This window comes from Cephus cinctus, unplaced genomic scaffold (genome assembly GCF_000341935.2).
Source record: "Cephus cinctus unplaced genomic scaffold, Ccin1 Ccin1_scaffold0129, whole genome shotgun sequence".
NCBI classification, from domain to species: Eukaryota; Metazoa; Arthropoda; class Insecta; order Hymenoptera; family Cephidae; genus Cephus; species Cephus cinctus.
Genome location: NW_014332862.1, coordinates 2,112,568 through 2,139,216, shown reverse-complemented (window position 1 = coordinate 2,139,216; position 26,649 = coordinate 2,112,568). Strand labels below are relative to the sequence as shown.

The window sequence follows — 26,649 nt, the reverse complement described above, 5'->3', positions numbered from 1 at the left end:
AGAAAAAAAAGAATATTTTGCAAAGTCCCAACCCAGGTACCGGTGACACACCCTTTTTCCGCCCTTTTTCCACCAATTATAAAGAATTCTTTCATACATTTACAACGCGCCGTCGCGACTCTTCGCCGTCTCCCCGTATACGCGATCGAAAAGTAACTTTGTTTCTAGTCTACTTGAAAATCATTAACACAAATCATCGTGTCACTTCCGTCCTATATTCATATGGAGACTCCTTGAAGTTGCTGGCGCGTAGCGGCGCACGTGTCAGCGCGTGGATACGTGCACACTAAATACCGTGTCGGATACATATATGCATGAGAGCAGTTGCTTTTGAAGTTGCCCATACACCATATACGTACAAACCCTCACAAATAAACTAAAGAGAACCGTCGCACAGTAGTACAAGTCATTCTGTGTTTTACCTCGGCCATTTGCATTCGTACAAAGCGACAGACGTCTATTGCGCAAGGCCAAACAGAAACAGGGTAGATTTGCGTAGAGCCGCGTCTCGTTCGGCTCCGAGGGAAAAGAGAAGTTCTTCGGGCAACGCCTAGATCCTATACACAGACAGATAGGACGTTAACGCGAGAAGCCTATATAGCTATTCGTAAGTTACGGTGAAAATGGGACGTCTGTAACGAAGAGACGCCATATAAAAAAAAACGTCAGATCCCGTAACGTAATTTCCTTACGTAATCGACCCACGCACATGGCGTACCAGTTTATAATCATATAGACACATTAGTACGTGTATATATATATACAATATATGCATAGATAGATGCAATTCAACTATATAAATATATATCCTACACCCAGTAGGTAGCAAGGCTGCAAAAGATTCAAGTCCCACGCACTTGTATCCTACGCAAATTCTCCAAGTCCCTAGCGACATGTTACAATATAGATTCTATGCTACATTGCTTCCTGGGAAGATTCATGGCGTACGATAATATTGAGCAACGTATGTGGACACATATGGATTTTAAGACGGGACGACGAAGCACGATGGCAGGTAGGTAAAAGAAATAAGGTTAGGTTGGGTGGTAAGAAAAATACTATTTTTTACCAGGTCTATCGATCGGGGTCAAATCATACTGTATATAATTACATGTATCCACAGACACGTGGGGACATATTGGATTGTTAAGTTTACGACAGGTTTCACTTGTTTTACGATGGTCAATACGATCATTTGCACTTTGTACGTATATATATATAGTTTATGTACCGCGTGGAACACCCCCAGGGCCTTTTCTTCCAGAGGAAGAGAAACACGGGAGAGAGTCGTTCTACATCCTTTAGAGAGACGCATACCGAGAATAAACACGTACGGGTTATGTACGCAGTCGAGATGAATAGCTGGGAGGAAATTAAAGAGAAATAAAGGAAAGAGAGGGCAGAGGGTTGGAGGGAATAAGCAGATGAAACGAAAAAGAAAAGGAGTGCACGCATACCGCACTCGCGAATCGCCTTTCGCTCGTCGCGAATATCCGTTAACCCCTCGGGCCATTTCTTTCGGTATGCCTTCGGGGTTAGGAACTCTCGAATCTCCCGCACACAAATCGTGCACTCGTGAGATCAAAGTGTCCAAGGTGAAACTTTATACGTACCATCGAGTAGGAAAAAAGAAAAAATATAACTTAATACGAAGCTAGACAAAAGGTCACGTGTGTACCGTCCCTTAAGTAAATTCTGGTGAGTGGTACGAGGGAGGCGTTAATTCGTGCTAAAAACCACGTGTGTACCTAAATGCGTATACTCGCGTCGAGTAAACATAGGCAAGGCTGAAGTAAAGATCAAACGGCCATTGACACTGGTGCAGGTATTAGATACATTAAGCAGCGAAGACACACCTCGGTTAATTTTTCTTGGGACTTTCTAAGGGGAACGTTTTCCATGAGGTTAGGATTATAAGTACGGAGTTCTCCGTGCGACCGCTAGATGTCGTTGATAATTTTGTATGCGTTATCAGCACCCGGTATATCTGTTTTAGGTTTGTGCATATATATATATATATATATATATGGCTGTGCTATACGTGAAGGAATCATCGCGTGCATTCCATACTTCGTTCGCTGTAATGTATATCTGTTTTAGGTTTGTGCTATAAGTACGGAGTTCTCCGTGCGACCGCTAGATGTCGTTGATAATTTTGTATGCGTTATCAGCACCCGGTATATCTGTTTTAGGTTTGTGCATATATATATATATATATATATATATGGCTGTGCTATACGTGAAGGAATCATCGCGTGCATTCCATACTTCGTTCGCTGTAATTTCTCTGTCTTATCTGCCTACCTGACGGCGTGTTCTTTGCTCTCGTTGTGGACGCGACTTTAGTGCGAAGGGCACGCAACGGTTCCGCGATCATTTCTTCAGGAAGACCACTCGCACGGAGTAGGTGCATTGCGGACGTAGAAATTATGAGACGAGCCCGTTGCTCGCTGACACGCGACGCCCTCCGCCTCGTAACTACGTATCCGACGACGTGCGTACGCGGGTGTAGCGTAATTTTCAAATAACTGAAGACGCAATACATAAATTGAAATACTAAGGATGACTGTAATTAAAAGTTGAAGTTACACGTAGTGGAGACAAATATTTCCGTTTTGCAGCGAACGGCTGTTCGTTCATTGACGAAGAAAATATCCCGTGGGATAACCGAGTGCCAAACAAGAAGTCTTTAAACTTTGATAGGGACGGGCTGCGCGCGCAGCTCGCTCAACGGTCGGGTAGGCAAAAGTTTGTAATATCTCGCGGGACGCTAATGAAGACGGATGACGTAGACCTTGCGCCGGCCACGGATCAGACACGACGATAGAGCGAAGACTGGTAAAGGAATAATCGTCGTGGAATCTCGATTTTCAAAAGCAATCAGACCAACGACTATAGATGGACGGGTCCGGCCTATCGCCCAGATCGTAATAGGGTATTAAGCCGTTGAATTTCTTCGCTCGCTCTTCGCCTCGTTTGCCTCTTCGGCGCTTCACACTTACAGCATCAATTTCACTGCTAGGACTTAACGACCTGACAATACGCAGGAATGCGAGTGGAGAAATAAGGAAATGCCAGCATGGCCGTTGACTCCTTTTAGCCCGTTGCCGAGAGTTCTCTCGCCGCTCATTATGGTTATGGCAAAAATATATACAAGGGGCTAAAGCCAAAAAGAAAAAAAGAACATACTTTCAGCAATAACATAACCTCACTGTACTTATTGTCTTACAGTTCCGCGCGTCGCCCTCTGCGCGCATGCGCAACGGTAGTATCGTCAAGCGAGAAAACGGAGAATGAAAGCGCATGAGAAAATCTGCATATCGCAGCCCGGTAGAAATAACAGTTTCGCGAGGACGCGAAAGAGCGTGTCTCGTGCTGGATTGCTTGCTAGACCCAACCGCAGCCACGTCGGACGCACGATAATCATCATAACGGGTATCCTTCCTTAACTCGAAGCAGCCTAGCTTCATGCTCTCGCGGCACAATGACTTTCAGCGACATCCTCCGTCAGGACGTAGGAAGTCAAAAGTCCTTCCGTAATCGATGTTAAATAAATAGAAAGAAAGAAAAAAAAAATTCAAAAATCTCTAAATCATAAAAAAAAACTTTCAAATTTTATCTGTCAGTCCCGCGTGTCACTTCCGTAACACCGACTTAAAGTTTCATGTCCAACGTAACCAGCCACGCTAAATAGAAGACGCCGGTCAAGTGAGCGTCTAGAAAAGCAGGCGCATCCACCGCGCACGTTACAGGTATATACGAATAGGATTCAGGAATTACCTTTAGCATAACCGAGTCTGCTATATAACAACATAAATCGCGTTTATGCTTCGCTATGCGGCCATTAGACGCATAGGCTAGGCTATGCGGTCGCGGGCAATGCTCAGGAACGACGACGTACGCCGGCGTTGCTCTTGGCATCGGTAAATACCAGTACACTCTCTCTTGGCTCTCTTGTACTTGGCTCTATCCATCTGTCTCTCTCTCTCTCTCTCTCGCGCGCGCGCGCTCTCTGCCCCCTTTCCTCTCTCTTACTCCTTTCCTCTCCCTATTTCGCTCTGCCTTCCTATTTCTTCCTATACTCCAGCTTCTACTACTGCTGGCATTGGCACCGCTCGGTACTGATACTCATATACTCGTAATAGGATACCGAGGAGCATACTCGGGTCATACTCGTCCAGATACTAACATACTCGGGCGTGAACACGGAAGCAGCCTGTAGCTACGTACCTACCAGTCGGCAGCCAATATTTCTTCGCTTTTCCAGCTGCCCGATCGAAGAATTGTATAATGAGATTTCATCGCAGGCCAATCTGAATATATATCATATGCATATATATGCACACGATATATATATATATACATATATAAACATATTATGATTCACATCAGACATGGAATGCGAGCAGCCAACCTCTACCTCGTACTTCCGGCTGCTAATTTATAAGGTAAGCTCCTTCTACTTCCGATTGGGATGTTCCGTTAGTCGGTGGACTCCTTAGAATGCAAAGTCCTGGGTCACGTTTTCTTTCCAGTTCGGTTAGCAGGTGCAGCTCGCAGGACTTGTGTACAGTTCGTGGGAGGCCTTGGACTTTAAATGGATATCCCAGTGGAACATAGGAATAATGAAAGGGACTATTGAAAGTACAAAACCATACACAAGTATCGCATAGAATACTTGTCTAATTATATTTACAATTAATGACTTAGCATAACGATGATATACACGGAAGCCTAGCATTGACACGAGCTACGTGATACTCCTCTCCGGTATCTACGTACGTGTGGTACAGGACTTCAGGAAAATGTCGATACCATCTTTCAAGTAAGACGGAGGTTCTTGCGCGTTTTTATTTGTTTTTTAATCTTTTCTGACGAGTCGGCACGCGTCAGGATACTCTTTTTTTGGACGTTCCAGTAAAACTGCACGGGAGAGAAGGAGACCAGACCGACGTAAGAATGGACAAACGCCCGTATGAATATGCGAAAAATCGGCCAAGCATGAGCGGCCCAGTTTTCGTGGCTCAAAGAATAGCTGCGCGGTCGTCAATAGGGAAAGGGTAACAGAGGGAGGAGGAAGGAGTAAAGAAGAGGAGACGTAACGAAAAGAAGAAAAAAAAAGTGAAAAAAGGGAACGAGCGCGGGATGATGAACGTCTCGGAAGATGAACACGATGAGATAAGTCGTCTAATTACGTGGGAGAATTAGAGAAAAAGGAAGGAGAAAGAAAAAAGTATATATATATATATATAATTACTAACATAATTTTACGTCAAACTAATACCAAAACCGCTAGAAACGTTGCCCTCGAGTTATCCGGAAGCTACCATACGTCCTTACGTTCGGGGATGATGTTGCGTCTGGCATCTGGAGATTTCATCGTGTGATTTGCAATCCTAATCGAAGAAAATGTGAGAAGCAATTGAAAAATTGGCGCCGGAGACGGCGCGCGAGACAAATGACGCTATTAATAAAAGCGACTGATCGTCATTCACAGAGTGCATAATCACACTCAATCATCATAACTGTCACGGGACCTCGATTGTAGAAAGTGTGCCGTAATTTTTGTGTCACCCTATAAACACATAATATCGTGCTTTCTACGTGGCAATATATATGCGCATCCTCATTGGTCGCTATGAAGACCGGCTTAGTTTTCATGTCTCGTACGAAAAGCGACAGCGACGCGACGAATTGACAATTAGAAAAGGTTTCGAGATTCCGGATGCAAGCGAAATTTGAACGAGGCTTTCGTAAAACGCGAGCGATAGATATTGCCAATTTCGTAACGATCGACGTTCGATAGGTCGTTAAGTATGTTTGGCGAACATGCCGGAATCGCGAGTCGCCGATTAGAAAGGCTATCGCACGGTTTGAGAGCAATTGCATGTTCGGGTTGGTTAACTGGAAGCGTATAAGTCGACAATGATATGGAATAGCAGTATGCGCAGACAGATAAGCAATATTTCGTGTAAAAAAAAATGGACTCGAATAATTTGAAGAAAAATTTCTTTTTTTTTTAATATTGCGCAACAAAACGAATTTTGCGAGTTTAGTGAAAAGTGGGGGAGGTCGGTAAGAAGTTGGATCATTGATTCTTATAGATGACGACTGGACGAGAGTCGTCGTTTCGGAGTCTACGTATACGTACGTATACAGCATCTCTAAACAATTGGAACGACAGAAATTCATGCGTACACAGCCGAGTCACGGGAAGATTGCCATACGGCACGCGGGACAGCGGGCGTCGCGACGCGCTAAAGCGGCTTTACGAGGAGTACCAAGAAATTCCCGGACACCTATCGGGACCAAGGATGTCAAGAATGGTTACTCGATGAGTTTCATTCGCAAAGCATCTGGGTCATACGAACACAGCAACAGCATCGCGGCACACCCATTCTCACCTGCGTACATCGATAAGAACGGGCGAGTGCGTCTATATATATATATACACGTAGCGTAATTTGGCATCGGCAATCAAGTAGCCGATCTTCGGCCGATAGGATTATTACAGGAGTATGCCGTAGAGAATATGAGAACGCGAGGAGCCCAGACATGAGAAAAAGAAGATTTGAATTCTTCGAAGGGAAAAGAAAGACATAAAAAAAGCATCTCAAAGATTATTAGAAATCTCGTGCAAAAGACGCCGATCGCCGTTGGGACGTAGAAAATTATTAAGAAGCAAAAGCGCCTCCGGGCGCATACAGTGTAAAGGCAGATACCCAGTGAGGCGATCGGCGGGTAGCCAGAAACAAAAGAAAAAATATATATATAGCTGTACAGCCACGGCTCCGTATACTGGTCCATTAGAAATCATCGGTACTCGCAGTTAAAGAATTTTCAGAATGCGGAAGGAAAGCCGCAAACCGCGCTGTTGGTAAAACCGCAGAAGCCAGTCGGTTCGTTTCAATAACGACGTTCCCGCTACGTACGTTGACGGCTGTCGTCTTTTTATTTCTTCACTCTCGTTTCGCACGTGGCACTATGTAAACTCGCCTGTCGAACCTTTCAACGTACCGTACACGCTATACCTGCATACAGCCGGCACAGTTCCTTCTCGCTGGAATCGCCGAGTAACCAGCGACCCGCAGAGTCGCAGAACGGAAAGTGGAGACGCGCGAAAACACTTTCATCCACGACGACGGAATACTTCCGAATGACATTGGCCGAGCGTGAGGTTCCACCGCTGATAAGAATACCTATATGGGTATATGACGCGTGTACAATGAAGATTCTCGAAAATTACCCAGAAACACGACCGAAGCTTCGGTTTGGGACAAGAGACTTCTTCCTTTTGACTTCGTGATTATCATTGCGCGAGGCGCCTGACGAATTGATAATGAGCCGGGTCTATCGGACGTGTATACGTGTATACACGCGAGGTGCATAATGATTACCTGCTGAAGGTGACAGTCGTATTTAGGCACCTATTCACCAACAAGGCTTGTCTCCAACAAAAAATAGTCTCCGTCTGGTTTATTCCGTTGGCATGTGACAATGCTTTCTTTATTTTTGAAAACGCCACATTTTTTTACTGTCGAGCAAAAAAAAACAGAGATTGGGTACAAAATTAATTTTTTTCCTCATTGCACGTATTTTTTAAAATCATTCTCAAACGCTTTTTTTCATCTTAAGAGATTAGGAACGATTGTCGTCGCGAGACATAATTTTATTCTCGCGGGTGTCGTTCGCGCGAGCCGTTACGCATTTATGGGCACATAGAATGTCAATATCACTAGATGGTCAGCGAGTAGCAGCATTGAGAATGACGGAAGGTCACTCTCGATTTTCATGTAGCGACAACCTTAAGCGGCCTTGACGAAAAGGTGACCCAGGCCAATACTCCCCCTACTCGTGCCTGTACCCATTCCCCTCCCCATCTACCACCCACTCGCTACCTCTCATTCACCGTATCCTTTTCACTCTCGACGTCTCCATCTTTCTCTTCTTCTCTCATTCTTTTCTCCAGCACCCAGCCGAACCCACCTGACCGGCGAACAAGTAGATATTTATCTCCGGACGATTTATCGTCTCCTCCCTCGCACCCGGGTCCGTGCAAAAGCGAGCGGCAAGTCGCGCCTATGAAGATATAGCGATATTCGTTCTGGCGTAAGTGCAATTCCTTTTTCTCTTACGGATTGATTATTTTCAATCCTGTATATATTTATACCTACCGACACGTCTGCATAGTCGCCAAGGAAAAACATATACGTATATCTACTTTCGTCCATCATAGACGAAACTTCCGATACTCGAATAGTCGATGACAAAAATAAATATCCCAACTCAGTGCCGTCGACTGGTACAGTACAGTCAGAAAAGTGCTAAGGAACGCGACGTACGATACGTGGTATAAGCAACGAAGCCAGAGGCGGTGCCCGTGAAACTTCAAAAGAAAATTAAAAGAAACGAATATACGTACATGCACGTACAGTGATGTGGTATGGCGTAGGAATCGCAATGCTCTAGGCGAGGCGCAGCTGGCAAGGTATGCGCCATTGCAAACGAGCCATAACACCGTGATACCAGACTCTATTCCGCGATCCAGTAGTATGCACCGGGTGTACAGGTCGTTCCAAGAGAAACCGAATACGTATCAACCGAGATATAACTGTATACGTCAGAAATCACTTCCGGACCCTTGATACACCGATACTTAACGACTGGACATTCTGGCGACCTGTTATAAGAAAAATCAAGATTCAGTCTGTAAAAAAAAAAAGAAAAAAACCAGATAGTGTTTAATTACTCGGAAACAAAGGCCAATTAGCGGAATCCGTTTCGCTTCCCGAACTCTTACTTTCGAATTAGCAACAAGGCTCCTCGTCCTACCTCCGCTTTCCCCCCCGTCGTCCAAATATCCATAATTTTCATATCTCATGCAGAATCGATCGAATCCGTAACACCGATATATTTCAGTGGAACAAATGATTTCGTACGTACGCTATTTTCTATTTATCAGCGCGGTACGTGCTTCGCACGTGTTTTCCTTTCTATACTCTGTATACGATAACTACACGCGTCCCACGTATTTACGTACACGCGCGTCTCGGCAGCTCGTGACACGGCAGAAATTAATGAAGTTATCCGGGGCAATTGTCGAGATGCTGCGGATTGTTAATGCTGTTATCTCGGATGCATCGTAAAAAATTACCAGAGCTACCGGGCAGTGTCTCGTTATCAATACACGGCTAATAGATCCCGGTATATAGATTAACGGTGGCTCATAGATACGTCATGTATATATATATATACCTATAGGAGTGTATGTATATATATATATTATATAGTCATCGACATAGGAGAATGCACTGGACGCGCTTTTTGCACACGTGAAATGTCGTGCGCGTTCATAGGAAGCAATCGGCGCGGCGTAGTTTTCACTCGATTTCAATGGGAGCGTTGGTGAAACGTTGTGGAAAAAAGTCTTTGTATATTCTCACGCGCTGAATGGCGAGTTCCCCGTAACCGTTTGAGTTTCGCGTTTAACGTTCGCGCATGCGCACACGCGACTCCGGCCCGATTGTCCCGCGTGTACGCGTGAGGTAGGAGCACAATACTCTCGTCGTTATAGCAAAATGGGAGAACAAAAGATTAAGTAAAAAAAGAATAAATAACAAAATTCAGCATCGGTACGCGAACGTAATTCAGCGGGTCGAATATTTCAGGTTTTTATGATATCTGACACTTTTTACTTTATACGTATTGTCAGGGCATTTACAAAATAGGGAGGAACACGATGCAATCTTTGGCATTATAGGGACGACAGACTTCGCCACTGGGATAGAATGATACGAAACTATATATGCATATAGTGAATCATAGAAGCATGGTCGTACCGTAACCAGATGCGTAGGTTAGGTTAGGTTACGCTATTGCAGGTGAGAATAAACAGACAGAAAAAACAGAGATGAGAGAGAGAGAGAGAGAGAGAGAGAGAGAGAGAGAGAGAGAGAGAGAGAGGAAGAAAGAGAAAAAATAAAACTTACCAGAGAGTGAAGATCACTCCATGATGATTCTTCCTTGGGCCGTATCCGGCCGTGTATAAAATCTCAGCGATTTCTGCTCCTCGGCATCTCTGTACAGGTCGAGCGTGTCCACTGATGGTTTGGATATCTACGTGAATAAAAGAAGAATGCGTCCTTGAATTAATGAACGTGATATCGATCAGGGTAACAATGTGTATCGACGACTATTTTTCGCACGCGATACCACGCCTTCCTCCTTAACGATGAACGATAGAAAGTAACGCGAGTGAAAGTAAACATATGCAGAGCAAAGAAGTCAACGTTTATTATCACGGCCAAGTGCCAAGACAGATTATCCAAAAGCACTGTCGCCTTTTTACAGATTAACCCGAAAAAATGAAAAATAAAAGAAAAAAAAATTTTCTTCTTCAATCTATCAATTCTACTTTACCGTTCACTCGAAACATACGCACAGACCCTGCGTCCGAATAATAGCGGTTGCGATGTTGGATTTATCGTCTAACGGTACCATATACCAAAAAAAAAAAAAAAAAAAAAAAAAAAAAAAAAAAAGTGAAAAAATAATTAAACGGTGGGAATGTAAAAGAAAAAAAATGAAAGTTCGGTGTGAAAATAACATGATAAGACTGCAGATACTTTATACTAATGGAATTGACCTGAACGCGTGATACGTGTATATGTAACATTCGTAGCAAGTGCATGGTCCATAATGTATATTTGTATTGCACGTTGCAAAGTATCCATAGAGAACGGCCATAAGGCGCTGCGGTATAGATATTCGTAATTTACAGCCAGGGGAATATATAAAAGTGTACAATTCTCAGAGCAGGTACCCCTTTCCTTGGATTCGAGCAGTAAACGCGCGGGCGGACACGCACGCCTCTCTTGGTGCATAGGTGGTGCATTTACGTAGCTATATGAATTCCTGCGCTAGAATTGCATTCGTATTGAGCGCAGTCGGGGCACAAACGTTGTACCGTGGCCATAGATGTTAATCTGCCACATAATTGCGGCTATCTGGCCTCTTATTTATTGCCCTCGTTTTATGTCGTGCACAATTTTCATCGTGCCGCTCCAATTATTGCCCAAGTGACCAAATGCAGTAATGCACCGAAGTGCCAATGACGTAAAGATCCAAATAACTTACGCGACGGCAATGTAAGGCACCAATTAAATTTGCGAACGAACGTGCGAAAATTTGCAAAAAAAAATTTCCAGAGCAACGATGATTTGAAACTGCATCAACGTTTAGAAAAATAAAAAATACATAGAAGCTCGAGTGAGATTGAAAAAAACTTTTACAAAAAGTCTCCCCTCTTTATTTCAGCTGAAATATTTATGCAGTCGTCGTGCAGTCGCGCTGTTGACTCCCGAATAAGAAAAACAAGCGAGAAATGTCAACACGTACCAAAAATACAGACGGCCATTATCGGACGTCCTCACGATTATTCAACGAGCTTTGTATGCGCGATAGGACGAATATGTTCCTGGTATACAGAGAAAGAAAAATAAAGAATGAAACGAGAGAGAGAGAGAGAGAGAGAGAGAGAGAGAGAGAGAGAGAGACTCACCTAATAAAATTCAAAATATATCCAGTCTGTTTTAACCTCAAAAAAATATTCATCGACCAAAGATATTTCTTAAGGATCTTGACTATCGAACTAACCTCATCCGACTTTGAGTTGTTAAGGATCGCGAATTCGAGATGAAGCGACACGCCAAGTCGCGTGCTCGGTCCAACCTTAGGCCACCGTTTCCACCGTCAGGTATAGAGCTTGCCGTTAACTTCCATCCGGGAATTCCGATGCCCGTGTGATTTCGCAGGAATGCAAACTCCGCGCCTGCGGTCAGAGTGCCATACTTAATCCGTTGGATATCCACCCGATTTCGTCTCAATCTGGATTACCCGCCGTGACTTTAACGTTATTACCTTAATAGGCAGCGCGCGTAACGTCCCGCGATGCCTGCGTAATGACAGTGCGGAGTGGAAACGCCTTGACCGTCGCCGCGATCTCCTATCTTTTTGTCGTCCTTCCCTTCTTTTTACCTTTATTATTTTTCTCTTCTTTCCGCCGCTCCAAATCGCTGAATCATCTGTACGCAAAGTACGCGCCGTTCGCGATAGTTCATCTCCACGTTGACGACTGCTGTGGTTACTCGTAAGCGGAATCAAAGTATTACACGTTTTTCGTACAGTTATACATAGGAACTCGGTGCTAACTGTATTTCCGAACGGTCGATATGTTTTTTTTTTCCAGACTAAAGAAAAAGTATGAGAATCTTTTATTATCATTTAAACTAATAAAAGCGTCTTACGTCTGGAATGTAAAACTCAAGGTCGTAACTCCGAGCGTTCTTTCATCTCTGGTCTACGCTCCGATCCGCTATTGCGCAATCACGTCGTCATAAGTAATAAACACAAAATATCGCAAATTCCACAAAAATTCGGAGTTCCCACAATTTCACTTTTTTATTCGAAAACATTTGTATGCGGCACACGCGTTAAGTCTCTTAGTAAGAATTTTAACAAAAAAGAAAAAAAAAACATTTACACGTGACAAGAGTTTTTCAAGCATCCTCGTCTCATATACATACAAATATATATATATATACACGTCTATCCCCTTCAGAGTCGCAGACGATGCATCGGGAACGTGCGAACGCACTTGTAATAACCTAAGCAAAGTATGCGCCGTGCTTTAGTTTCATCCAAGCGTCACAGGTGGCTTTTAGTAATGTTCGCAATAGCGTTCAGCGGCCATATGGCGAACTACCCCTGCATCCCGGTGCCATTCCGCATCGAGAAAAGTTACAACACCAAGAGCAAGTATATATAAGCGTTGTAATTCGTGTCTGTAATACGTAAAGAGGTATCATACTCGTTGCACAACATGTGTCGGTCGTTAAAATATTTCCTCGTTACTGCAACGAGGAAGTGGGACGCTGAGATGCCCATGAAGTGGCCTCAGCGGAACACCCGCGATACTGAAAGCGTCGACCTCGGCGCTGAGCAAATCAATAAATAAAATTGTACAAGAAAAAAAAAATTAAAAAAAAAAAGGCAATCCATCCTATAAATCCCGTACGTGCAGCCTTAAGACTCTTCCAGTCTGAGGATACAGATACATAATATATATATATATATATTGAAATACATAAGAAATACATAAAACATACATAAGAAACATATATTTTTCAATTTCAAACATTTTGAGCGTTATAATAAAAAATAATAATTATAATTAAATAAAATTTAATATCTATTGGTATGGGAAGTTAGTCTTGGTTATTTCGAAATATAAAAAAATTCGGTCCTCGGAACGATCCTTTGGCAAACATATGCATATACATGTATTTGTTCTCTTTCGCTTCTCCAGACCGAGATGCATTTAAGAGCGCACTCGCGATGCGTCCACGCACCGGCGAACGTAACGGCGTAACACGAGATGAGACTTCACGTTAACTTTCCAAAGTGTTAACGCGTGCCAGACGTGAAAGGTCCCATCCCCGTCCCGAGGAAGACATTCGCAGAGAGACCATCGTCACGGGAAAGTCCTTGCCGTTCAATTAAACGTTAATAATATGAAGCAGATAGCTTTCTTCTTAATTGTGACCCAGATCGCGTTCCTGTACCCCCAGGGCGAGATATACTCGAAGCCTGTACCTGTAGTTCATTTGCGTGACGTACACGAGACGACAGTAAGATATATTAAGGGAAGACATAAAAAATTTTTGACGAATTGTCGTGCTTCTGTCGGAAATTAATGAAAATTATTTTTAGAATTTTTTTATTTAAAAAAAAAAAAGGTGTCTTTTCTGAATGTAATGTATAAAGGTATAGCTTCTGCTTAATGATTCTACGGAGACTCTCGTTTTATGGTCCAGACTGTGCTGTATCTTCTTCTACTTCTTCTTCTTCCATCTGGTTGTACCCGGCACCTGAATACTCTTTCTTTTTTCTCTATTTCTGTACGGGCCGATCCGCATCGATTTGCTCGGCTCGCGAAAGAAACGGCCAGGACGACGATAGATACCTACGACTATTCCTCTATTCCCACGGTCGCGCACCTTGGACTCATTCGACTTGGCTTTCAGCCATTTCACTCGGTCAACTGGCTGATCCATGCGACCAATTTTCAAAGACTTCCGTACGACCGTTCCTGAATTTAGTATTGACTGTAAAATTCAATTCAAGCGCAAACGCTGTAAAATCGCTAAAGAAAGACAAGTAAAGAGACTGTGTTTAAGATTGTTAATTTAACGTTTATAAAAATTCAATTGAAACGAAAGCATCGTGCTATTTGCAGACGAACAATAGACTTTCGATATTGGACAAGAATACCGCAGTAAAGAGCAAGAGACATTGTCCACTGACGTCACAGTCTTGAATTATTGCCGAAAATAATCGATTGACTTTGCTTTCTCGATTTTGCACGGTTTTCATGAAAAATCTTGTGCGTCGTCCTTTTTGCCCTGTCTTATTAAAAATAAATTCGCTAGGATCAATACGAAAGTCTTGAAGGGCTTCTACCGTATGATGCACCCTCAATGTCTACGGGTACATTAACTGGCTGATGAGACTGGAGAGCAAGTTAACGCGCCACCTCACTCCGAGTCAATTTCCTTATGGCGGTTCTCAAGGAAGTTGCTAGGCTTCGTGAGACTCTGCCTCGTTAATTAAAAGTTTAAAGGCGAGCGAAAGCCTCACGGTGCACGCGACTCGATTAGCGTTTGGTAAATGTTCCACGACGAATTGGACCTACCGGCTATTGAAGATTCCTGCACGAGCCAGGTTAGATTGCATAAAGCCGCCCCATTCACGCTGAGTATCGCCTATCTATATACATGAGAGCGGCCGGTTGATAAAGACCGGAATTACGTTTACAATGCGAATGAATAAGAATCGGTGCACTTCGAACCGTGAAATCATTTTATTTCGGAAAAACTGTCCGTTTCCAAATATTCGGACACAGCTGACCGATCGTTAAACAGTGCGAAACGATGCTAACATTCTCTGCGTGAATACCAACGTTTTAGTAAACCGAGAAATCTTACACGGTTTTCTCCGTTTCGATTTGATCATTAAAAATGGCAACTTTCATATTTTACATTTTTAATGACTCTTCAAAAGTTATCCGAAAAACTTGTTTTCTTTATTATCGACAACCTTGGCTTTGATTTTCGAAACGATCGCGGGTGTTGCGTAATACGAACTAAAAAAAAATTCCCACGAATTCCAATACGTTCTTCAGGATCTTGTGACGTATATGATAATAGACACCCAAAGGTTACGTAACATATTGGAAGCTGTATTATATAGCGATATGCTTGTTTATATATATATATATATATATATATATATATATATCCACATGATCCCGGGCCAAGGACGTGGTCCCACGGATTCAATTCAATTGAATTGAACCCGACACAAGTGAACTGAACTCGCCTCACTTTCGTTTTGCTCCTTATATTCAATTGCCGACCGCGTTCCAAGGAATGGCAAGGACCTCGACGCCGACGTCGACGACGACGCCACTCTTCGAAATACTATTACGAATGATGCGAACCTTACGAAGCCACCGTAGACTGAGGCACGACTCACTTTCGCTTTGTTCTTTATTGGATCCCAGCCGCATTCCATGAATGGCAAGGATCCCGTATACCAACCCGATCAGACGGATCACATTTTATTATCCACGATATCAAGAATCCATAAATAATATTTACGAAAGAAAAAAAAAAAGAAAAAAAAATACTCCATTTCGTTAATTTTCGTCGTCGGCAATTGATTCGAACAATTTTTTTCATTCACGAATCTAGTAGCCAGCCGATTCACGTTGGAACACACGCACAAGATTCAGTAGTGAAGCAAAGGACGGGCAAAGCGGCGAGAGGAAGAAGAGTCAAAAGAAAGAAGAAAAAAAAAAGGTGGAAAAAAGTTGCCAGAGAAGAAGACTCTCAGACTTTATAGCTGAAGGCGGTCATTAGGATCTCTTATAGCTGGGATTGCGGACTCATGGAGTCATGGCTCATGGGATCCCATGGGAACCCCATAGAAGCCAATAGTCTACCCATGATCCTCTAGGAAGCCTAACCTCAAAGTACGTCGATTTAACATCGTTTCGATCCTACGTCCCGAGGATATACGTACGGAAGTCACCAGAGTAACCGATCCTTGTCACGATTTTACACGAGATTTTGCTACCGGGGTTAAAGGCTCCATTTAAAGATCGTCTTAAAGGCTCGTGCACACAAGCGCGCGGACTTAGGAATCGGCATTCTGCGGTTACTTTCCCCTGACACAGTTTCGTACGCACCGGCGTACGACGCATGCGCACAACGTGTTGCGCTTACGGCGCGCCGTCAGGTATGTAAAACTGATCAGTATGCCACGCGTGTGGACCGCGGAAGGCTGTGTATTTATCTGGCACACGCATAAAATGAACAAGACCCGAGAGAAGGCTTCTCGGGCGTCCACGTATGTCCGCATATTCGATAATACGTGTATATATATATATATATATATATATATATATATATATATATATATATATAACCTGGTACGCTAGGTAAAATAGAAAGTCACGCGATTCTCATGAATCCTTACGGTAGCCAGGGGCCTTCTAGGTTGCGCATAACTTTACATCCTTTCTCGTCTGGTTAATCCAAGTACACAGCGACGACACCATATCCAATCACTAAGCATTTCTTGAATATTTATTCTCGACGCTCTCGTGCTCAATGGCTCCGTGTCCATGCGCACATACGTAATTACCCAGGTATCCCATACGACATTCCCATAGTTCACACATAGTATATCCCAATACGACAATTTTATTTTGGAACCTCTGAATAGACCTGGACCCAAAGATTCGGTCCGAGTTGCATACTAATTACTGGTTATACTATACCACATAAATTGTTCCCTATCTTCAAACATTCCGTCGCTCCATGGAAATTCTACCAGAACGTCATTCGACTGAAGAAACGTCTCTTAGCAGGAATTCTGATTAGTCTCGAAACGCATCGAGCGTATTAAATATTACCAAATGACGTACCTGCGAGATGGCCACAAGTCTTAATAATTTTTTATATTTAATTATATTAAATTAAATTAATATTTTTCAAACTTTTTAGCAAATTTCTAATTTAAAGTATCTACGCGCGTAAACGGGATAAGATCGAACTGTACGACCATTCGAGAAAAGGTCGTCAGCCAGGAATGCAAAAGCTGACACCAGTCCATTTGTCTGTGTGTATCTAGACGGCAGATCGAATCTCGTTGGTATTCAAATATTCCACTTTTTCATCGACATTCCAACGGGAAAGCGTCACCGGTCGCTTGCATTTATCCTGAGTCAAGTGAGACTCTGGATAGGAGACGTGTAGGAGAAGTGGAATCGACTATTCAATATTTAACCTATACCGAATGTATAAATTCGTTATCGCACGTAACACATTATACCTAAGGAATTTACTATAGGATTATAAACATACTTGAATATAACAACCGACCGATCTGGTTTTCTACTAATCAATAAATTAAGAGGATCGTACCACTGACCGATTGAGCTTTACAGTTAGACGAAACAGTTTAATTTATCCGATACCCATACTGTACATACTCTTAACTATTTAACGAGCCGTCAGAAACATATTCAAATATCTGAATTCACCGTTAAACGTATTTTAAGTATATAAAAAATTTAAAAACACGTTTCCCGCCAACTTCCAACTACATCCCCCCGTTCGAAAATAAAGCCGGCTTCCCGCTGAAATCACAATTACTCGTTTGCACTGTTACGCGAATACAAATTTTCCATTACGTGTATGTTCAATTGCAAAATGGAAAATGCTAACAACTAAACGTGACTGAGCAAGCACGTAAAATGACCTATATAAATTGAATAATCCCGTCTCATCAGTATTAATCATAAGCTAACCTCCTACAGTGGTCCCCGTTTCCCAGCACTGGTACAGACCTAACGAGACTGCAGCGAACACGCGCAACTAGTTTAAACTACGAAAATAATCGAATAATAATATTTACGTAATATCAATATATATACACTCAAACATAACATCCCATCATCAAAGAAGCCGAACCTAGAAAAAGTAAATATGTAAGTCGGTACGTTAAAACGTCACGACTCAGTCTCTCCGTGCCAACCCGACTCATCGCATTAACGTCAAGCAGTGTAACCAGCATGGTCGAAAAACAAAGCGAAAGAAAGAAAAATTGAGTCAAGTAACCCAAAGTACCCACCACACTGTGATACCTTGACGATCCTGCCCGATCCACACTTTTCCCCCACGTTATTGCAAAGCGCGCTACACCCATGTTTTACAAGCACGCTAGCGACAGAGAGGGTTTCCGTTTCTTGTATCAGCCAATGACTCAGACCTATAGTTCTTCGTGCTTACGCCTACTATTTTTGAGTACGTACACTTTCATCGTCCCAGGCGTAGATGAAGGTATCGAATATGCCAAAAATAAATTATTCTCATTCCAATACACCGCGTACTGTATTTGCATACTGAAGTACGTCGGCGGCAAGACCAACCCGTGAATCCTTCCTGACTAGACTCAAGCTCGATTCATAATATCCTGAACATGGCTGTCGTAGAATTCGGTACGAGAATGTAAACAAAGATCACGATTCGTGATGGCACAAGTGTCTAACGGACGAACGTCATGCCACGTTAGCATACCACTGTGGTAGTAGTATTGCTGGGGTACAGGAGGTTCGATAAGTCACTGTGAGCATAGTACGCCATTAATTGACATATCGTCGTATTGACTCTGGCGCCGTGTGTAACTAGAAATCCATAATTCTGACTTGGATAAAAAAAATTCCCACATTCAATGTTTCTAAGGAAAAAATTTTTATTCTCAAATTCACGTACGAATTTATCATTGATGCCGTACAGGATAATGATAAAATGTAATGATAATGCAAAAACAAAACACGATTGGCAGATCAATGCGTGAAAATGTTGAATATTTTCTTTTTTCATCTACATCTCGCGACGCGGGTTTTTAATTTTTTTATTCATGTACCCGCAGGAGAACAATACGAATATTAAAAATCGCAATCGCGCACAAAAGTCTCTTATCGAGTTATGGAAATTATCAAGCGCCGTTGACAAGTTACACTTTAAACATTGCACAATCAAATTACGCCAGTTATGGCTAGGTGTTGTCCCATGTCGTGACGACTTTAAGGTGAGTACACAGCCATATAGCGGGTGTACCAAGAGCAACGTGTGAATCCGTGAATTCACATTGGAAAGTCATAATCGTACGCAGTGTGTATAGTTTAATATTTATAAATTTAGCAAATATATAGATATATACATATACAATCTAGATAGCGGGTTATAACAATCTCGTTTACGGGACCGTGACCTGTTTACCTATTCCACCTTTAATTATCAAGACTTTATCTGACGAAGGAGGGATACGCAATTAGTCAAGTATATGACTAGATCTCATATGACGCTCACATGAATTTCATTAGTCTACTGAATAATTTTGCACGACGTATTTAACACTATATAAGTACGAAAATACATTCGAGTTACGTAAGACGGTCGAGCAACGTACTCTATCGCGAATCGTACGGTAGTGGAAGATCCACGAGGAACCTTTCAAAATGGCGAAAGAAATCACGACAGGATTGTGCATTCGCACGATTCACTCTATATGCATATATATACATATGTGTATACACCCCTTGTTGGAATCCTCGATAATTCTAAGAGGGCTTTGAAAATTCACTAAATGCTCACACTGGCTAAATAACTGGCTGACTGGCTGACTGACTGACAGAAGGACGGTTTCTCTAAAAGGCACAAAAAGATGCCGAGAAATCGAGTATGCCATACGGGGAGGCGAGAGTTTGCCCTGCACGCTACCGGTTACACGCAGATACGTACCGTGCGTGTGATGGTATGCGCAGGAAAATCGAAACGCGCTCCAATTTCAATTGCATCCATTTTCAGCGAATCAATCATCAATAGTACCAATGAGTATCGCTTATTAAATACATATATGTATATAAATAAAATGTGATTAACGAAAGGCGCATGCTAAGTAGTATGGACGCCTATGCACGCAAGTTATAGACTCTTGTAATCGGTAGTCGGAGATCAAGTGGAAATAGGACGTACAGTCTGATTCGCATAGTCGGCAAATACGCACGTGCGTGATACGCAATATTAAATCTCGAAGGAAACGGGAGGACCTAACGCACGAATGTTGATTTATGTACAAATTGGAAGGCTGCGTCATTTATGGATCTGGATCCTTTAAATATTCATACAGTATATATATATAGTTATATGTAGGAGAGAGAGTGAAAAAAGAAACAAAATTTTCTTTAAGGGATCTGATCTTATTCTCAGAGTTACTGCATACATACGTGCGCGTACAGACGCTTGCGTGTAAAAAAAATAACATGCTCCGGTTGGCATGTCCGACACGTGCGAGAAGCACACGAGGTATATCGGGAGAAAAGGAAAGAACTGTTCCGGGCATGAATATGAAAGTCAGAATCGATATTAATATGTGTAACGACCGACTGTTAAAATCTAGTAAGCACATTTTTTTTTTTTTTCGAAAGTCATATTTCAGTCGGTGCAAAACCGAGATTTCGTGACTTGATCAATTAAGGAAAAAGATGAATTTTTGGATGAATGTTTTTTAAGTGCGGATTAACTGTAGCTTTTTGAATTGAATGAAAAAGTACCGGTAAGTGCCTTGTAACGCTTACATACGACAATGCTCGTTACTGCTTATGGTTAATGCGTGGAATATGTTTATGCGATTATAATGGCTAATGGGATAAGGCGGCAGGATTTTTTAAAGTTGTATCTCTAACATATAATGACAGCCACTATTTTTGCTTGTGAGTCAAACGCTAATAAAATGGCAAACGATTTTTTTCAAAACGACGACGCTCAGCCTTCGATTTATTTAAATTCATAATTCGCGCTACGCACGAGCCTAACCTTTAAATCGATGGAGGTAGAAATTACGTATAAAATATAAACACGTACGTAATATAAGTACATAATAGCATAGAGATAATGAGTATCAGAAAATAAATCTTATTACACACGAGTAATTACAAATCTCGAGAGTGTATTTATCTCTGGACGTATGCCTTATGCAATATTAATAAATTAATAAAATTATAATAAATCAGCGTACCACAGTTTAATGTACACCTGTTAATGTCGCACGATACTCGTAAAATGCCTGATAAATAATCCAGTACACAGTGACACGCTGTAAACAGACCTGTAATCCTTTCTCTAAACACAGAGCGTTCCAATAAGGTCTACCGATAGTAGACCAAACAGGCCGCCACCACAAATGCTTTCTCATCCCAATCAACGATCAAGCGATTTCTTAATCGATCGATCTGAAAGACTTCGACAAGATCGAGTATCCGTTTTGTGGGTGGATCGATAGGTAAATGTCTACACCGAAGACAGCGCCGATATCTTGCATTCGTCGAAGCGCATCCATGGCGTGACATTAAAAAAGAAAAGGATATTTGATCCCAATAAACACTTACCAAGATCGCACTGTATTTCCGTCGTGCAACGTTCAATCCAACACAAAAATCACAAAGGGTTTGAGTCTCGATGAAAACGTTGCCGTGACAATGTATATGAAGAACAGAAATAGAAAAAATAAGGAAAGGAAACACAAGAAATAATCACACGGCCAAATATTACAGTTCACTGTTTTCAAAGTTGTCAATTGGTCAACGTTCGTGCACTCGCGATAAAAAAATGGCTGTCAGTATTTGATTTCACTAGTCTCACTAGAACGAATGTTTTCAGTTGTTACTCGTGGGTCACTGGTATTGTTATTGAATTCCACGCGTGTACTGCTCGATCGGAAATAATTGTGTTTACATCGCTCAAGCTCGGGAACCGACGGAGATGCATCCTCTACGGCGTCTCGGAGGCAAGTGTGACTCTACTTCTCGGAGACGTAGAACCGGGATCAGCCAGAGAGCTGCTATTTCTCCCTCTATAGTCTTATACCATTGCCACTCACTCACTCGCTCTCTCGCTCTCTCACTCGCTCTGCTCGCTCATTTAGTTCCTCGCTCACTCACTAATACTTGTTCCCACTAACAGTCAACTCTTTGCCCACCATCATAAGCCCCCTTCCACCATTTTATCTACCACCTTCCTACTACCAATTTCCTCTTATTCGTTTACCTTTCCTTCCTTCGCCTTCTTTCAGATTCCTCGGCATAACCTCTTATCGTGCCGCTTGGCGCTACCACAAGTAACGTATGTACGTACATACATTATTAGCAAACCTCCCGCCATTTTCGAGCACTTATCGCTCGTGTCAAACAAACGGAAGTGTCTGGCGTACTTTTTTCTTTTATTTTTTTTTCTTCTATATTTTTTTTCTTTATTATAACACAGACACTATAGCAAGGTAAATTTACGTGGAGTGTAGATAAGTTATAATGGGACGGAGTCAGGAGTCTCTGGAATCTCAGGAGGAGGACTATTATTTTAACACGCTAGACTACCCTCTGACGTGGACCAATGATCATCCTTAGAATTTGCCATGGCTGCTGCTATCCTCCTCTTTGGTACCTAAGATTCTACTTCGCAGAATTACACGTGGAGCAATGAGAAAGCTAGTCGGAATGTTTTCAGTCTGGACCAATCCTTCTATACCGATACACGATACAAGTTTTACGCTTATTTAGACATGCCTTCACGGTGGTCCATCTTCACCCATTTACACTACAGATAATAAAATTATTAAAACGACACCTATATTACCTAAACGATTAATAGTTTTAATAACAAGTAACAAAAATGTTTGTTTATCAAAAGTCCTAAATTAAAAAGTCTTAAGTACCTCAAAAATAAATAATGACTATGAAAAACCTAAGATATATACGTACCTATATCATGAAAAATGGGATGCTGTCTTAAAAAAAAATACTAAAAATCCTCCATTTAAATCCCTTTGTCCGAACAACCCTTGAGAGACGAAAGTTACGTCCAAAAGTACAAAGGAATAGAAAATCCAAGGATTCAGATAAAAGAGGCTGTAAGATCTGTTCTGTCGAATAAAACCTGGAAATGCTCTTCGCTCTTGTGTTTTATTAAAAGGCAAGTTCGCCGCGGCGTTCATAGTCCTTTTGGCAGCAATAGCAACAGCAATAGCAGATACAGCACCATACATACGTTTCTTCTTGCACCGTAACACCAACAACGCCCGGCCACCATGGCTCGACTTTTTTTGGTCGTTTACGCTGGCACTGACCTACCGCACGGCCGGCTTTGCTGTCGCCTCTGAAAGTACTTTCCACTCAAGGTCACGATATCGCTTCAACTCTTCGACGGAAGTCAACCATTCCCTACGGCCACTTTTTTTACACCTTTCTTCCCGCGCTATACGATATCTCTGATGCCCATATACTACATACACTTTTATATAGACATTTATGTATATATATGTATATATATATATATAGACGGTAGACAATTCGCATTGTAAAATTATCATTGAATATTTCGTACACGCCTCTTCCAGCTTTATGGATACAATGGACTTGTATTGCCTTGTGAAATTGTTGTGTGATTAATTTTACTTTGTCTAGGGATTTTTTTGTTTGCTAGGCTCACGCCTGAGTTTACGATTGTATATGATGGTGTTTTAGGAAATTACGTTGTTCGTGATATGCCCATATACATGGCTGTGATTTCACTCTGTAATGCTCATTGTCCCTGGTCACATAAATAGTAGGCGGTATGAAAAAAAAAGTATTTTTCCACGGTTCACGAGGGAAAATAAGAAATCGAGAGGGATGTACGAATACGGGCCTAGTTATACTATATGGGAATTTATGCGAAGTATATTGAAACAATAAGGTAGATTGTTGCGACAGTCTTGCTAGACGGCTTTGAAGATCTTTTGCCTACGCAACGACCTCGAGCCGTTGGGTCTTTGAAAGACATTTACTGGTCGCGACTACTACCTTTGTAAGTTTGTATTATTCGATTGTTTGCAATGCTCGTGGAACGGATATTCTTTTTATTCTTACTGTTTGATGTAAAAGTGACGTGTTTGATAAGAAGAATAAAATTTTTAGCATCGGTATTGATAAAAATATAGGCCAAATGACGCCATTACACATGGCTGTAAGTATGCATTAGCATTTTTTAATAGTGAGCAGCTCTTTAGTCAAAGAAAAAGATTGAATTCTTTTAGGTTATTGTTCAGATATTTAAGTGAAACGTAGTATACATAGGTTAAAATGTATTTATTGCCGAAATAATTAATTAATATCTCCATAATGAACTACCGTCCATGGGGTGATCAATAGATAATTGATTTATTTGAATTTATATAAGGTCTAGGTTTTAATTCGATTTTTGTAATTGTCAATAAATAATTCTATTATGTTAGCTACGTAATGGATCGGACACACCTATCCTGACACCTTACTTCGAAGACAAAGAAATGCATATGGACAGCGAGATCCTCAATACAGGCTTATCAGCGATATCAGTGAAAGGATATGACGCCGGTGATCCCAAAGAATACATCGGTCTCAGGGCGAGGAACTCTTTCAGAAGTGTACATCGACCGGATCTTTCAAAGCTGAAAAATTGGTCTGGAAATCACGCGCGTCAGAAGTTGGGCAATTTTGGAAATGATCCTGGATGTTCAACGTTACCAATCAATGACGATTCTGGGACAGAATTAGTCGAAGGCAATCAGCTGACTGTAAGCTAGTTTTCTGAATATATTTTTAAAGAGTTTTTAAGATTTTGAAATGACCTAGCTTGATCTTGATCTCATGAAATCTACAGTATCAGCATAGGTTCAATTTTATGATTATATCTGTGTGGATAAGAGTTTTGAATGATGAAATGACCAATCATGGACGGAAATAACGATTTACGAAAGTCGTAGAAGAGAACTGTTGGAATTTACAATTATTTCTGCATAAAATTCATATACGTGAAAATAGCGTTATAATAATATTGTAGTCATTACATTTCCCTGATCTCGTTAAAATCTTGATTTTTCTCAATATTGCTTCGGCAAGTTGCAAGATGCTTCAGTTAATTGTTACTTCTCACACGTAGCTGATTCATGCTACCGTCGATGAAACCGCTGACATGGATGATGACGATTCAACGTATATTTCGGAACCAAGGACTACACAGTTTAGTGATAATGATTTGGATGAGAATACAAATTTGCACAAGTGCCGAGCTGAGTTTTGTGTTACTATTGGAAGAATTGATCGGAATTTAAGAGACGGTATGAAAATTGCGTCTGTTCGAATGATAATATATTATGTTATGATTTAATAAAATTTATAGGTATTACTGGACGTATTGAGAATATTGGTATGACACCTGTTCAAGAGGAACTTAATGAAAAAAGTACTACAGGTTTATAGAAATTTTTAATCAATTCTAAATTTGTAATAATTCATTTTAAACGTGAAATTAGATGTAATAGGCATAAAATATTTGTTTTTAGAAATTCAGTAGTAGTGACAAGTGTCATTCTACTGTCCTGAAAGATGTTTGTTTACTGTTAAAACTATACGACTTTAAGTATGAAAGATTTAATGAATAAAATAAAATATAATTAAATCAAGAAAGAGAAATGTGCAGTTACGTACGTTTGTTTTAATCAATATTCTAGAGTGAGAAGTTTTTTACAATATACAGATTCCTACGAGAATCATCAAATTAATTGTGTGGTGGCCACTTCCACTGGTTTGGTGGCTCCTGCATCTCAGGCTGCTCCCACGGTTTCCACTGTACCATGTTCTTAGCCAAACGTAACTCATTTTCAGCTTGTATCATCAGTTCCTCCATTTGACCACATCCAATCTTGGCTTCAACATCTCTCCAATCAGGATTCTGAAACAGATTTTATTTTTAAAAATAGTCTATTCAATACTAATACTGTAGAAATATAAAAAAATGTTAACATATTGCTAAATAAAATATATAGTAAACTGCATGTAGAAAATATGAATTGAAATATTACATTCTTTAAAATCGCTGCTCGTTCTCTTATAATCTCTTCAGTTTGTTGCCTATATATATAATCCTGTGGTAATTTCTCGAGGGCTCGAAGAACTTTACTATACAGAACTGATAGAAAATAATGCGGTTGTATTGACACAGCAAGTCCTGTCAATCCAGTGGTCTGTAATAAAATTTATTAAATAGTTAATTGACACAAAATCCAATAGCAAACAGTCAACAACAAAAGTAAAAACAGAAAGGTTATGATGTGTTGTGTAATCAGTACAGAAGGGTTGACTTTCTAAACTAGAATATTGAACAATACAACTAAAATAGAATTTTGTACCAACAATAATATACTTGAACAAGTAATTGTTTACCTTCTTCAAAGCTCCTGCCATTTTAAGAGCTGGAACAATACCCTTTGCGAATTGTCCGTCTCTCGACGACGTTACGAATGTACACGAGAGCAGACGACGATTTGATTTCCAGATGGCGCCATGAGCAACATCGACTCGCCGACGTTTCTACACCAAAAAACCAACTATTGAAAAACACTGCAATTTTTATTACTAGTGTTACTCCACCAATCAAAATTTTCTGC

General features: G+C 41.2%; 3 protein-coding genes across 11 annotated transcripts in view; 1 reads left to right on the top strand and 2 right to left on the bottom strand.

Annotated features, from left to right (window-relative positions):
• LOC107262982 (biorientation of chromosomes in cell division protein 1-like 1) overlaps positions 1–22,034 on the bottom strand; it is a 36,033-nt gene extending 13,999 nt beyond the window's left edge. For 3 of the 7 annotated variants that reach the window (XR_003058316.1, XM_025080245.1, XM_015729742.2), the window contains exons 1-2: positions 21,578–22,033; positions 9,990–10,116 (exon numbers count right to left, since the gene is read on the bottom strand). The gene's annotated coding sequence lies outside the window, so the exon portion shown is untranslated. Of the gene's footprint in view, positions 1–7,017; positions 7,036–8,422; positions 8,681–9,989; positions 10,117–21,577 lie in introns of those variants that run through there. The other 4 variants (XM_025080241.1, XM_025080240.1, XM_025080242.1 and 1 more) reach the window with 4 other exon arrangements.
• A 1,700-nt stretch (positions 22,035–23,734) lies between these two features.
• Positions 23,735–25,677, top strand: LOC107262879. 3 transcript variants are annotated; one of them, XM_015729516.2, is made up of 5 exons: positions 23,735–24,029; positions 24,140–24,188; positions 24,457–24,777; positions 25,143–25,320; positions 25,383–25,677. In XM_015729516.2, exons 2-5 carry the CDS (start codon positions 24,168–24,170, stop codon positions 25,460–25,462), a joined length of 600 nt encoding a protein of 199 aa, XP_015585002.1. In that variant the 5' UTR covers positions 23,735–24,029; positions 24,140–24,167; the 3' UTR covers positions 25,463–25,677. The 3 variants fall into 3 exon arrangements, with proteins under 3 accessions (XP_015585002.1, XP_015585003.1, XP_015585001.1); XM_015729517.2 differs by lacking the exon at positions 24,140–24,188; XM_015729515.2 differs by lacking the exon at positions 23,735–24,029 and having other exon boundaries at positions 24,046–24,188; positions 25,383–25,676.
• On the bottom strand, positions 25,678–26,560 carry LOC107262881 (NADH dehydrogenase [ubiquinone] 1 alpha subcomplex subunit 5). Its single transcript, XM_015729521.2, has 3 exons — positions 26,426–26,560; positions 26,065–26,226; positions 25,678–25,934 (listed from the first exon to the last, which is right to left on the bottom strand). The coding sequence occupies exons 1-3, from the start codon at positions 26,444–26,446 to the stop codon at positions 25,761–25,763; spliced, it is 357 nt and encodes a 118-aa protein (XP_015585007.1). The 5' UTR covers positions 26,447–26,560; the 3' UTR covers positions 25,678–25,760.
• Positions 26,561–26,649: the final 89 nt, after the last annotated feature.